This window comes from Cyprinus carpio, chromosome B3, assembly GCF_018340385.1.
Source record: "Cyprinus carpio isolate SPL01 chromosome B3, ASM1834038v1, whole genome shotgun sequence".
Classification (NCBI taxonomy): domain Eukaryota; kingdom Metazoa; phylum Chordata; class Actinopteri; order Cypriniformes; family Cyprinidae; genus Cyprinus; species Cyprinus carpio.
The window spans coordinates 35,626,207-35,641,174 of record NC_056599.1 but is presented as its reverse complement, the minus strand read 5'-3'; the positions used below and the strand labels follow the sequence as shown (position 1 = coordinate 35,641,174).

Below are 14,968 nucleotides of genomic sequence, written 5' to 3'. Positions count from 1 at the left end.
TACATTATTTCCCTTTTTACATTTTTCCAACATTTTTTGGATATGTTCCTTAAAAGTTAATTTTACATCAAGCCACACTCCCAGGTACCTAATAGTATTAACTTGCTTTAATAGTTGTCCATATAGCTTTTAGTTCCACATTAGGGTTTTTGACAGAGTAGAATGGAAGCACACATGGCTTAAATAATAAGGGAGCTAATGGGACTCACCTGGAATAAATACAACTAAATGGGGAACACCTGGAAACACAATCAAGACAGGAACAGGAAGACCAAATAAGGACATAAAAAACGCATGGGGGAAGGAAAGACACACAGACACAGAGCAGAGTCCAACAATTACCATCCCCTTTAGGTTAACAGTGTGTATTATGGAAATCATATAATGCAAATTAAATATTAAAAATGTTTATTTATAATGATTTACAAACTAAGTAATGACAATTGGCCACACATAACCAATTTTTCATGCAAAAATGGATGAGGAGCAACTTTTAACATTCTTTGAAAAGAAGACAACAGATGGTATGATATTTCATTGACCCGAGTTTAAAGACATAACATTATTGTGCTGTATGTGTGATTGTCAGGGACTGAGAGATGATACTGAGAGCTATGCAATCGCAGTATCTGGTCACTGAAACCGAACCTTTTTGAAAACTCCTGCAAGGGGGAAGACTTTTAGAAAGTCCTGTAGCCAGTGAAACTGCAGATGTTGGCTTGTGATGTCAGAGTGCGTGCCGGTAACAACCACCACTAACCTTTTTTTCAGGCTTCTGATTTGCCAGCATGGTTTTACAGCTGGGGTTATACCACTACCTGTTATTTTGGCATGCTCTTGACAGCGCTTCTTAGCGTTTTTTTTTTTTTTTTTTTTGAATGAAGAAGGGGAAAACTCTGAAAAACTTTTTATAAAAATAACCATGTATGTGTGGACTAGGCCTCAGAGTTTATATGAGATGGACTCATATAAGCCTCATTCAGACTGTCAGCCCAGATCTTATTTTGTGCATATCTGGATGGAATCTGATTTGAATAACTGATGGTCCACACAGTGTATTGCAACTGTTCAAATACAATTTGTGTGTCCATAAGCGCTCTTTCGTTTTACGGAATGTGTGCTGGTTTCTATGGCAATGCCGTTGCATTGTTAAGCCAAAGCTAAAAACAACAATAACAGCAATACAGTTTGCATTACAGATGTTGTCTTATGAAATGATAACATGTTGCCGTCGCGCTGGATTATATTTTGTCTCATGAGGTGGTGGCAGAAAAGCAGGAAGCTGGAATGTGCGACCTTATTCCTTGCTGCTGTCTCTGCTGATTTTACAACTCAATTAGGTGTCTAGCAGTATATTGTCTTTTCCCGCTCAACTTGCATTTCACAACAACACAAACTTGTTTCTGCAAAGATGTTCATTATGCTTTCTACAAAAACATCTGACGTTTTTATGTTTTACGCGGCATGAGAACGTGAAAAATCTAATGATCTGATCAGTCAGACAGAAACGGATTTCCAGAAATGCAATTTGAATAGGGTTCCAAACCACATACTAATGTAGCTCGAAACGGGTTTTCACAAATCAGATTTCATGTTGTTCGTTGCCTTTTAGACTAAATATGATCGGATTTCAATCAGATTGCACAAAAATCGGATTTGGGCTGACAGTCTGAATGAGATTTTAGTCCCCAACAGTGCCATTTTAACTTGAGTTCAACTTAAAATGTTATTCCTCGTGCATGGAAATCAGCTATGGTTCTCCCTTTGTTAAAAGATGGTCCCATCTGAATTGAATAAATATCAGCCGATTTCTAGCTTATCAGTGTTGGCAAAAGTATTTGAATCTTTTTTAAATGAACAAGTAAAACGTTTTTAACTGAATAAAAAGTAAAAAGTAAAAAAGTTTTAAGTGAAAATAAAATTGTAAATGATTTCGAGTCAAGCTTTAGATCAGGTCATAGTACTATTACAGCAGCCATGTTGATCACAAATGATATTATTAAATGTTTGGATAGTAAACAGCATTGTGCAGCCCTATTTGTAGATCTCTCTAGTCTAAAGCATTTGATTCCGTAGATCATAAACTTATATTGTGCAAAGACTTAGTTGTGCACGTTTTAGTGAAATGGCTTAAATTGATTCAATAATTAAAATATTACTTATTTTTAAAAAATAACTTTTTAAAAAGAATTCAGTGTGTCTCAGTTGAAAATTTAATTTAAACAGAACTAAAAAATAAAAAAGGTGTCCAAAAGGGATCTATTTTAGCCCCAATTTTGTTTAAAGAAATGTTTTCCTTTTAAAACAAGAAAGAATTACACAAAGTTGTTTCCTCTCAGTGTTAGATTACGGTGATGTGATCTATATGCATGCTAGTTTATCGTCACTAAAAAAGTTGGATTATGTATACCATGCTGCCTTACACTTTGTGACGAGTGCCTCTTCACGCACTTATTATTGTATTCTGTATGAAGTAGTGGGATGGTCCTCTTTGTTTCAAAGGAGGAAAATACACATGCTATTTTTTATTGTTATGTTTTTGTTCATGTAATTGTTAGTTTATTTGTTATTTTTTTTGTATTTTTATAGGTTGTATTTTTACATGTAATTATAGCACTAGATCTACTGCTAAACTTCTTTTACAGGGGTCATGAACTGCCATTTGTATTGTTTTGTACTACTCTCTGGGATCCCCTTACAATGTTATCAAGATTTTTACTTCAAAAAACATCATTTAGAAGTAATAGGCCACTTTCTGTTCTGTTTTTAAACCCACTCGTTGGCGCTGCTGTAATTTAAGTCAAAAAACATAAATACTCATTACATATCAAATGATCTGTATGAACAGACAAAGCAACAGTGACCACGTAATAAAATTAGAAGTAATAAAATAATAAAAGTAATAAAACGTAATTAAACTTGTGTGGTGCGACCTTACTGTCAGATCCAATATAGTGGGCACAGCATCTTCTTTTACTTTCAATCTTTCTAAAAATCCTTCATCGAATTGTTCCTTGTTTGTAAACGAATCCGTGGTAAAATGAAGTGAACAAAGGGCCAAGTACTTACTGACGTGGTCTGAAACTTAATTAAAAATAAAGTTCTTAAATCTTTCCTAACATTAGGATCAGAAGGAAGGCATTGCAAAGACTGTTTTTTTCTTGTTCTATTTGGCACAGTATATTTATCTTTTGTTTTCTTCTGTGTATCTTTCTTCATTTGTTTGTTTTTTGTTTTGACCTGCATTTGCTTTCCTACGGCGTTGATCTTCTTCTGTAGAGGCAGTGTTTAGCCACACCCTATTTGCAACCATATCGATAGAGGAAGGAACACCTTTTCACAACCTGTCAACCTTGAGCAGGCAGACTTTGATTAAGTCATATAAGCCTTTTCTAGACTAATGAGAAAGCTCTGAGTACAGTAACCTCTTATATGTCAAAAGATCAAGGGAATTTTGGTTTATCAGTTCATGACCACTTTAATTGTTTCAAGAGTAAAACTGCCTTCTTTTTTTGCTGCATCATTATGGAACAAGCTGCAGAGTATTGTAAATAAACACTTCACTCTTAAAAAAAAATGTCTTATCGTCTAATCTAAAGGAAACTTACTTATTTTAATTTTTTGATCTGTCACTACATGAGTGCAGGGCAAAATTTAGTAAGTCTTATGTGTTTGTATTTATTTATTTTTTTATGTGATTTTTGCGCTGCCATTTTTGCCAGGACTCCCTGAAAGAAGAGATTTTACATCTCAATGGGATTATCCTGCTAAAATAAAGGATAAATAAATAAAAATAAAATAAAATAAAAATAATATATAACACTGATGATTTTGATAACTTTTTCAAAAACAAACTAGAACAAATGTATAGACAAAAATATTTTAAAATAAAATATAGAAGAAATGAATAGTAAGGCTGATGATTTTGATAATAAATGACTGTAATTTTTCATGGAGCAAGTGGAATTAAATAATTCTCTAAGACTGAAGCATAAAATTGTATTATTATTATTATTATTATTATTGTTATTATTATTGTTGTTGTTCATCATGATAAATCATAATAAACACTATGATAAGACTGAAACTAAAAACCTCTCTCACATACAGAGCTTAACTTACTTGAGTTTGTCCAGATGTTTGAGCTGTTCGAGCAGCTTCACTCCTGATTCTCCTGGGTGATTGTAGCTCAGATCCAGCTCTCTCAGGTGCGAGGGGTTTGAACTCAGAGCTGATGCCAGAGCAACACAACCTTCTTCTGTCACCATACAGTAAGATAATCTACAACAGAAATGTGTTCATGTTAGTGGTCTCCATTGTTAGAAACTATAGCTGCGGGTAATTGTAACATGATTGTGAGTATGATTACAGCAGTACATTTCCCCCCCTTTGCATAAAAGGTTACTAATTACAATGTGCATTGAAGCACTGAGCATTATAGTCAATTACAGACATGGCTAATAAATGCAACGGCCAATCGGAGACTTTTAAATTGATCAATGTGCCAAAGATGTGTTTAGCGTGATATGCACTTGTAATATTTCATTAAAACATCAATTCCTTCCCCACTGCAATGACATCTCTTCTCTGATGACGTGTGCTCCAACAGGAGGGCATAACACATAAATGTCCCTATTTGTGGACCACAAAACCAGTCATAATGGTAATTTTTTTTAAATTGATATTTATACATGTAATCTGAAAGCTGTATATATAAGCTTTCCATTTTTGTGCGGTTTGTTAGGATAGGACAATATTTGGCTGAGATATAACTAGCCTATTTGAAAATCTAGAATGTAATATGAAAGATTTATGAGTAAGATTTAAATTTTTGTTTGGTTTTGTCTGAATTAAGTTCTTAGCAATGAATATTACTAAATAAAAATTATGTTTTGATATATTTACGGTAGGATATTTACAGTATATCTTCAAGGAACATGAGCTTTACTTAATATCCTAATAATTTTATTATTATCATATATATATATATTTTTTTTTTTGCATAAAAGAAAAATGTATAATTTTGACACATACAGTGTATTTTTGGCTTTTGCTACAAATATACCTGTGATACTTAAGACTGGTTTTGTGGTCCAGGGTCACATTTGTGTTAGTGTGTGTGTATATATGAAAAAAAAAAAAAATTTGTTGTTGTGATGAGGGGGAATATTGTTGTGATTTAGGGGAGGTGTGGAGTTAATTTTTAAGTGAGGTTCTGATACTGGCGAAACATATTTGCAGCATTGAGAAATGTAGCAGACATATCTGTTGATTTCTTGTTAGCAATAACCAGAAGTGTTTAAGTTAGAATCCAAAATGCAGAGTTTTTGTCAAGTGCTGGTGTCTGAGATCTAAGGGATTAGTATTATTATAATTTTTAGGTGAGGTTAAGTTAAGACATCCATTGTACAGTGTAGAGAGCTTATTAACGGAACATTGTGAGATCGCAATGAACTGAAGTTATTGACAGCTTTTAGTGATTATATGAGGGAGCGCTCTTTACATGCATTCTAGGCTGTATGTTACGTCCTTAGGGACGGTTAGTGTTTCTGTATATTTTGTTTCTCTTTTCGGTGTGTCTTTGCCTCTCTTTTACTGTCACTCTAACAGGCCATTGCTGATTTGCTGTTTTGCCTGTCAATCATCTGTGACGAGTTGATTGGGTGTGCCCTGTGAGGGCGTGATCCTCATCATCCCGATGCTTGACACCTGGGGAAGCGCTATTTAAGGGAGGTGCTACTGCCAGTGCGGGAGAGAGACTTTTTGCTTTGATTTTGGTTTGTAATGTGTCTGGTTTTGCTTTGTTTGACTTAGTTTTGTTAAGTGAGTTTGTCATGTGAATGTGTGCCTGTTGGGATTGCCCTAAGAATTTATGTGTGAGCTTGAAAGTTTTAAACAGCTTTTCAAAGCTGGGTTAAGCTGGAATGAGGAAAGGGGTTTAGGTAAGCATGTCACGTGACATACATTTACACACATTTAGATGGAATTTTGTCTATGTACACTAGGTTAGGGATTTGTGCCACTCTCTCTATTTTTGTTTGATTAGTTAGAGCAGTTTAGTTACGACGTCGCGGACGTTGAAGACTTTTTCTTTATCTTTTGTTTTTAGTTTAGGAGTAGATGGAAATGATTTAGTTAGTTTCCTTTTTGATTATTTTATTTGGCAACAATCCAGATTTCCCTTTGTCCTCCTCAGTTTTTTCTAAAAATTATCTTTGTTTAAATATTGTTTTTCTTGATGTAAAAGGGTTATAGTTAATTTAATAAATTAACTTTATGTGACTCTTGTGTCTCTCGGTTTTCTCATTAAATTCAGTGATATGGTTGACAGGTGCCCGAACTGGTTTAATGTTCCCCTTCTCAATCCCTAGATTGTTAAGAGCTAAAGAAGGGTCGTAACATAATGGGGGCTCGTCCAGGATCCAACTAAATTAATAAGGAACCAGTTCATCACACCGTCGCTTGTATCACTGGGTGTATTGAGAATTTGTATGTGCGGTTGTACAGCATCATAAGGATGGTTATGTTTAGTTTGGCAAGGTTTCTTGAAAGTCCCTCGCTAGAAGAATTAGATAGTTGTAGGAAGGATGATTTGGTGATGATAGCAAGTCATTTTCAGATTTCAGTAAATAAAAATGCTCTTAAAAAAGAGATTAAGTCTGTGGTATGTAATCGATTAGTGGATGTTGAATGTGCTTGTGTTGCCGGAGAACGCTACAGTTGGGGACAGTGTGGAGGTGGATACTTTTGGTAGGAGTGAGAATGTGAGTGAGGAGGACCTAACACCTATGGTGGAGGCTGAGGCTAGAGAGGGGTTGTCTCCATTTGAACAATTCTCCCCTATGTCTGTTTGCTCAAAAGAGGAAACGGAGACTTAAGGTCCGTTTGGCCCGTTTGCAACTTGACTCGAAGGAGAAGGTGCAGGCTCGGCAGGCAGAGATGAATTTGCGGTTACAAATTCGTAATTTGAAATCGAGGCGGAGACGCAGGTAAAAATGCGACAGCTGGAGCTTGACGCAATGCGAATTGTGGGAGGGTCCGCTGTGCTACCAGATCTCCCTCGAGTTAGTCCCGCTGCCACTGACCGTTCTCCCATTGTAGTGCCTACTCCCTACTGGTGCCCCAACGTCTGCTTCATCCGTAACAGAGTCATTCGATGTTGGTAAAAATATCACCCTAGTGCCACATTTTTTCGTGAGGCTGAGGTAGATTCATACTTTAGTGCCTTTGAGAGCATTGCTATGTCTTTTCGGTGGCCAAAAGAATGTTGGGCTTTGTTATTGCAATGTCACTTATGTGGTAAAGCATTGGAGGTTTTCTCTACCCTTTCCTTGGAGGACAGTTTGAACTATGAAGCTGTAAAATTAGCAATTCTACGTGCCTACGAGTTAGTTCCAGAAGCATATCGGCAGAAGTTTAGAGGCCATAAGAATTCTTCTCAAACCTTTGTTGAATTCTCTCGAGAGAAGGCACTTCTCTTTGATAAATGGTGTAGTGCAACTAAAACTGATATTTTAATTCCTTAAGAGAATTAGTTCTGCTTGAGGAATTTAAGGGATGTTTATCCGAACGTGTGGTTGTCTATTTGAACGAACAGAAGGTTAGTTCATTGTCGCAAGCTGCTGTTTTAGCGGATGAGTTCATGCTCACTCATAAGGGTGTCTTTTGTGTGACGCGCACTGAAAAGAGCGTGACTGGTAGTCCGTCTCAAACTCAGGTTGTTCGGGAGAAGTCTGGTATGCCGAAGTCGAAAGAGCTAAGGGATTTCTTTTATTGCCATAAAACTGGACATTTGATTGCTGATTGCCCGGTGCTTATACGTAAGCAGCAGTCTAAGAACCCGAAGAGTGTTGCATTAGTGAAGACTTTACTACCGTCTGAATTATCATGTTGTATGGACGTTTTGTGACATAAATTACAACCCTTTTGTTATGCCAGGATTTGTTTCGTTATCTGGAAAGGAAGAGGATCAGAAAGAAATCTGCATTCTCCGAGATACAGGGGCTATGCAGTCAATTATGCTGTCTGATGTATTACCGTTCTCAGATGAATCATATTGTGGCTCAAACATTTTGATTCGTGGAATAGAAATGCAGGTAGTGTCTGTACCTTTGCATAATGTCCATTTACAATGTACACTAGTTTCAGGTGTCGTGCGAGTTGGAATTCGTACTTTCACTCCCTGTAAAAGGAATTACACTCATCTTAGGAAACGATTTGGCTGGAGGCAAAGTTTTGCCAGCTCCAGAGGTGACTGATGTTCCGCAGGTTTGTCCAATGGTTGATGTGGCTGATTTGCATCCTGAAGTGTTTTCTGCTTGTGCAGTTACGCGTGCTCAGTCAGGTAAAACAGTGGACGAAGTTGATTTGGCTGACTCACTGATGGGATCTGCGTTAGCGGATGATGGGAAACCCTGTGGAACTAAGAAAAGTGGTGAAAATGTTTCTAAGGTGAAAAATTCAGACAATTTACTTGAAAGTTTTAGTTCGTTAGATCTGCCTGTTACTCGTTCTCAGATCATTATGGCACAGAATGATGATCCCTCTTTGAGTAAATGTTTATCAGCTGTGATTAGCTCCGAGGCTGCAAAGAAGAAAAATACTGCATACTTCATAGACAATGGTTTACTTATGCGGAAGTGGTGCTCTAAGGTTGAGGAGGATTTGGACTGGAACGTGGTATATCAAGTGGTAGTTCCAAATAAATATCGTTCTCATGTATTGTGGGTGGCGCATGAACATTTGCTCTCTGGGCATTTGGGGGTAACGAAAACTTACCAGCGTATTCTTCAGCATTTTTTTTGGCCTGGGTTGAAGCGGGAAGTTGCAAAATTTTGTCGTACGTGTCGTACTTGTCAAATTGCAGGAAAGCCGAATCAGGTTATCTCACCCGCTCCACTGTCTCCTATCCCGGTTATAGGAGAAGCGTTTGAAGAGGTACTGGTTGACTGTGTCGGACCATTGCCGAAAACGAAAGCAGGTAATCAATATCTATGTACGATAATGTGTAGAGCGACCAGATTTCCTGAAGCTATTCCATTGCGGAAGATTACGGCTCCTGTTATTCTGAAAGTTTTGACTAAGTTTTGACTAAGTGATCTTGCACGTAAGTTCCTGAAAAATGCACAGTCGGAGATGAAGGATCGATTTGACAGACACGCTGTTGCACGGTCTTTTCAGCCTGATGACAAGGTGGTGGTATTATTACCAATACCAGGGTCTGCATTGTCTGCTAGATTTACCGGTCCGTATAACATAGTTAGGAAACTGAGTGATACGGATTGTTATATGCACTCCCGAAAGGCGGCGCAAGACGCGTGTTTGCCACGTTAATAATATCGTTACTCCGGATTGCTTTTTACAATATCAGGTTATGGCATTCGGGTTACGAAACGCCCCTGCTACGTTCCAGCGATTGATTCAAATTGTCCTCGCTGGGGTACCAAACTGCAAGGCATATTTGGATGACCTGGTGATCTTTTCTAATGACTGGGAAGAGCATTTGTCATTGTTGCGTACGGTGTTTGAACGTTTAAAACATGCATCTTTAACACTTAACCTCGCTAAGTGTGTGTTCGGTTCAAGCCACTGTGACCTATTTAGGGAAGCAGGTAGGAAATGGGCAAGTAAAGCCGGTAGAAGAAAAAAAGTGGTGGCTATTACTAAGTTTCCTGTACCTGTTACAACGGCGAGAGTTAAGACGATTTTTGGGTATGATTGGTTACTACCGAGGTTTTTGTAAGAATTTTGCCACGGTAGTAACTCCTCTTACTAACCTCCTCAGCCCTAAGCAGATTTTTGTGTGGTCTGATGAGTGTCAGGTGGCCTTTGAAAATGCTAAGGCTTTGATGTGTACCAGTCCAGTTCTGGTGGCTCCTCAATTTGATCGTGCATTCAAGCTGGAGGTCGACGCGAGCGCAGTAGGCGCTGGAGCAGTCCTGATTCAGGAGGGTAAGGATGGTGTGGACCATCCAGTTTTGTTTGTTTTTTTTCTCGTAAATTCAATAAACATCAAGCAAATTATTCTACCATTGAAAAGGAAACCCTAGCTTTGCTACTAGCCTTACAGTTCTTTGAAGTCTATTTGGGTTCTTCTAGTTTGCCTACAATTGTGTTTTACTGATCATCATCCCCTTGTGTTTCTGTCTCGCATGTACAATGCAAACCAACGATTGATGCGTTGGGCTCTGTTTGTGCAGAATTATCCCTTGGAAATTCATCACAAGAAAAGGTTCTGAGAACATCCCTTGCTGATGCTCTTTCTAGAGGTTGATTTTAGGTATGTGGGTACGATAGTGCTTCACTTATGTTTAGTGTTTTTGTTTTCTTTATCAAACTATGAGTTTGATCTTAAATGTGGGGGTGTTACGTCCTTAGGGACGGTTAGTGTTTCTGTATATTTTGTTTCTCTTTTCGATGTGTCTTTGCCTCTCTTTTACTGTCACTCTAACAGGCCGTTGCTGATTTGCTGTTTTGCCTGTCAATCATCTGTGACGAGTTGATTGGGTGTGCCCTGTGAGGGCGTGATCCTCATCCCGATGCTTGACACCTGGGGAAGCGCTATTTAAGGGAGATGCTACTGCCAGTGCGGGAGAGAGACTTTTTGCTTTGATTTTGGTTTGTAATGTGTCTGGTTTTGCTTTGTTTGACTTAGTTTTGTTAAGTGAGTTTGTCATGTGAATGTTGCCTGTTGGGATTGCCCTAAGAATTTATGTGTGAGCTTTGAAAGTTTTAAACAGCTTTTCAAAGCTGGGTTAAGCTGGAATGAGGAAAGGGGTTTAGGTAAGCATGTCACGTGACATACATTTACACACATTTAGATGGAATTTTGTCTATGTACACTAGGTTAGGGATTTGTGCCACTCTCTGTATTTTTGTTTGATTAGTTAGAGTAGTTTAGTTACGACGTCGCGGACGTTGAAGACTTTTTCTTTGATCTTTTGTTTTTAGTTTTAGGAGTAGATGGAAATGGTTTAGTTAGTTTCCTTTTTGATTATTTTATTTGGCACAATCCAGATTTCCCCTTTGTCCTCCTCAGTTTCTAAAAATTATCTTTGTTTAAATATTGTTTTTCTTGATGTAAAAGGGTTATAGTTAATTTAATAAATTAACTTTATGGGACTCTTGTGTCTCTCGGTTTTCTCATTAAATTCAGTGATATGGTTGACAGGTGCCCGAACTGGTTTAATGTTCCCCTTCTCAATCCCTAGATTGTTAAGAGCTAAAGAAGGGTCGTAACACTGTATAATACTCTGAATGTCTCAGAACAGAAATATTGACCTCAGTAAAGAAAGTATTGTGTTTCAAGTCAGTGAATGAGTGAGCAGGATGATTTTCACATCATTTTGAAGTAAATATTCCTTCAAAAATTACTCAAAAGTCTTATTCAGAACTTTTCAGTATGGGATTTATGGCCTGATTTCAGCTGATTTTCAGCTACGCAAAGCCGACCTCCATACGTCATTTGCCCGGAGCTGATTCCGTGTACATTAAAGTGATTATTACGTTTTGAATATGGATATTTTTCTTACCAAAACGTTTCCATTCACTACAGAAGGCCTTTGTTCAGCCCCCGGAGCCACGTGAGACACTTTTTTTTAATGGATGGGTGTTTTTATTTAATATTTAATTTTCTTTTGGACTGATGCACTGCAACACCCACTGAGTGCCATGAAACAGCTTGAAAGATCAAATACAATTTTTAATATAACTCCCGACAGGACTCGTCTGAAAGAAGAAAGTCATATACACCTAGGATGACTTGAAGGTGAGTAATTTATGGGCTAGTTTTCATTTTTGGGTGAACTTACCCTTTAACACTAGAACCGCCAGAGGTCGCTGTATATGTTTGGTTCATGTTGCATATGCAGCTAATGATATATAGTATACCTAAATGATATAGAGTATACCTAAAATCACAGGTATTATACCACTGTCTTCACAAAGAAGTGTCTAGAGTCATGAAATGATTATGTCAAGTCTATATTTTTATCCTGTTGTTTTATGTTCAAGACTTCTTAATGCAGGCTACACTAATCACTAAACGTAGCCTAAGTCAGTAGCCTAAGCTAAAAAATATGTTCAAGAATTTTTAATGCAGTTTAAACCTTGCATTGACAACGCAAAATAGAGGGTAGTAGCCTAAATATTTGGGTGGTGTAATATTATTATACAATGTCATTAATCAATATATTAAGATAACCAATGCTATTTAAATTATTAAAATAGCCTATAGACAATAATGAGCAATAATAATTCACCACACTGCATAGGATGATGCGATGACAAATTCAAGTGCACAGTTTCACCTAAATATTTATTAATTTGTTTAGATAATTTATAATTTGAATAAGAGAACAACACCATTAAATTTGGGTAATCAAGATTTTTTATTATTAATTTTTTTTTATTTATTTCGTATTTTTTTTTTGTTTTTTATTTTTTCTTAATAGAATGGCAAGACTGTAGTGGAAAGTAAGTAGTGTGGAATGATAATTATGGCAAGATAGTTTGACCAATTAGAGTAACGTTAGGCTAAGTGATGTAAATATGATATCTGGATCACTGTCAGATGAGCCGTCAGATGCTGAGCCAACCCAGGGCGATTAGGGTTATGTTTGGCTAATGGATTTTAGTGTTTTTTATGGATAACTTTCATAAATCACCTTTTTTTTAGTCATTTTGACTTAATTTATGAAACTGATAGAAATGTACAATGTTACAACATAAGCACCAAGAAGATGACAGCGCATATAATACATGCATATAATACATGTATTATATAGCGGGTAAATTTGACCCACTGGTGCTTATAGGTAGGAAAAAATGACCAATTTTTTGATCTGGTTTTATGTAAATAATTTTTAACAACACTGGATTGTAAATTACATCATTTTAGTAAAAGTCAATGACTGGGAGACTTGAATGTTTTATTTTAAATCTGTTATGTATATTTGAAAAACAGCCACAGGTAAAATTTACCCCGTGGTTGTTCTAGTGTTAACAACAACTTTGAAATATGAGCGCATGCAACAGCACATGAAATAATAGCTAAAATGTTTGCTAAGCACAGCATCAAACATGACAATTTATGAAATTAATATATTTTGCTCTAAAATCAATATATAACATCATTCATGTTGGAAATAACGTCCTTTTGTGGATTCATGTTGCTTTTTTATCACAGAATGAGACAGAAAATATATTACTTTATAAAATTCTATACTGTGATACAGGCTATATTAATTGTTTTTATTGTCTTCATGCTTCATCAGTCAAAATGTGTCTATCTGCATGTTATTCAGCTGTAGTAATATCAGATACATTTGTCCATATAAAGGATTTCCTGGAATGTGATAAGTTTAATACTTCAACTCTCTCCGTCTCACTTGTGAAACAGACTTTACATGAGAGTGTTTAATGTTCCATAATGCTCACATCACCTCATAATTGGGTAAAAACAAAACAAAACAAAAAAAACTAAAAGGGGTGCTATTATGCTTTTCACTTTTTCAACTTTAGTTAGTCTGTAATTTTGATGTTTGAGCATAAAAAAAGATCTGCAAAGTTACAAAGCTCAAAGTCCAATTCAAAAGGAGATATTTTATTTAACAGAAATCACTTTTCAAAAACTACAACGAATGATTCGTTTGGACTACAACGCATATTTTCTGGGATTTTTGATTTCACAAATATCGACGAATGGGAAGAGATCTGTTTGAGCTGCACTAGAGAACGCAACGAGTGTTATCACAATGCTGGAGACACGCTAGCTTTCCCAAGGCAGACGAGCTTAGAGTGTTTACAATCATCCGGTTTAAATCACGGTCAAATTGATTTGATTTTGAGGCAATATTTACACTGAAGCTTACAGCAGGCGGCTATGATAAGGGGCATGACATTTCCCGACCAGGCGCCGAGTGCTGTCAATCACAACACACGCTGGCCCAGCTAACCAATCACAACACAGAATGGCGCAGCTTACCAATCACAGCGCATTTTGTATTTCAGAAGGCGGGCCTTCATTTGATACAGGAACTATTCGAGCCGTTTATGCCAGAATGGGGAGAGAGGTGTTGTAATAATGTAAAATATGTGGAAAATATATGTTTTTCGAACAACCTAATATGACAGCCTGTTCTAGAACACCTCCAAAACAAAGTCAAGACCTTGTTAAAGAGCATAATAGGACCCCATTAAGTACTTTATAACACAGTAACTTGAGTAGTTTTTCAGCAAACTACTTTTTTACTCTTACTTGAGTCATATTATTTTTCAATATTTTTACTTGTACTTAAGTAAATTATTCCTTAAGTAGCAATACTTTTACTTAAGTACCGTTTTGTAGTACTCTTTCCACCACTGTTAATTACCAGACTTTGGTTGATTATTCAGCTTTTGCAATTAGTTAAAAATATTGAGCTATATATATTTTTACAAATAAATAAAGGTAACCACTTCAGCTTTAGAAAATCATATTATGTAATTACAATAATTTATACAAATAAATATATTTGGCACACAAAATGAGATGACAGACAGAGAAATTCTCTTATTCACCATTTAATTAGCTATTTGAAAAATTAACCGAATGACACATCATTCTGCCTCACATCTCCTTTTGTAAGTCATATGGATAAGAAACAAAATATATGTAAGTGATAAGACATCTGCAAACCGAACTATCACTTTAATTAAATCTTTATTTTCCCACTTTTTATTGTATCATTAGCCCCCCCAAAAAACATGTCTTAAAGCAGGCGGTAATTTGTGCTGCTCTTGGTAGATTGCGCTGGTCATTATGGAAATGATGTGGGAGCGTCTGTGTTCTTAAATGTGAGCATTGTCCGTAAATCACACACAGAATTTTTCCCTCCAATCCATGCTTTTATGGAATAGCGCTCTAATGCTAATTGGACTTGTTTAGTAAATCTGGCCCTAATTAAATAAATGCGATGTGACTAGATTT

General features: G+C 36.5%; 2 protein-coding genes across 2 annotated transcripts in view; one reads left to right on the top strand and one right to left on the bottom strand.

Annotated features, from left to right (window-relative positions):
• Positions 1–14,968, top strand: part of LOC109083723 (NLR family CARD domain-containing protein 3-like) — a 356,997-nt gene that overhangs the window by 169,890 nt on the left and 172,139 nt on the right. The window lies entirely within an intron of this gene.
• Positions 1–14,968, bottom strand: part of LOC109103121 (stonustoxin subunit alpha-like) — a 45,328-nt gene that overhangs the window by 21,143 nt on the left and 9,217 nt on the right. The window contains exon 4 of the mRNA XM_042721321.1: positions 4,123–4,281. Within this exon, the coding sequence (XP_042577255.1) occupies positions 4,123–4,268 (146 nt within the window). The 5' untranslated portion in view covers positions 4,269–4,281. The remainder of the gene's footprint in view (positions 1–4,122; positions 4,282–14,968) is intronic.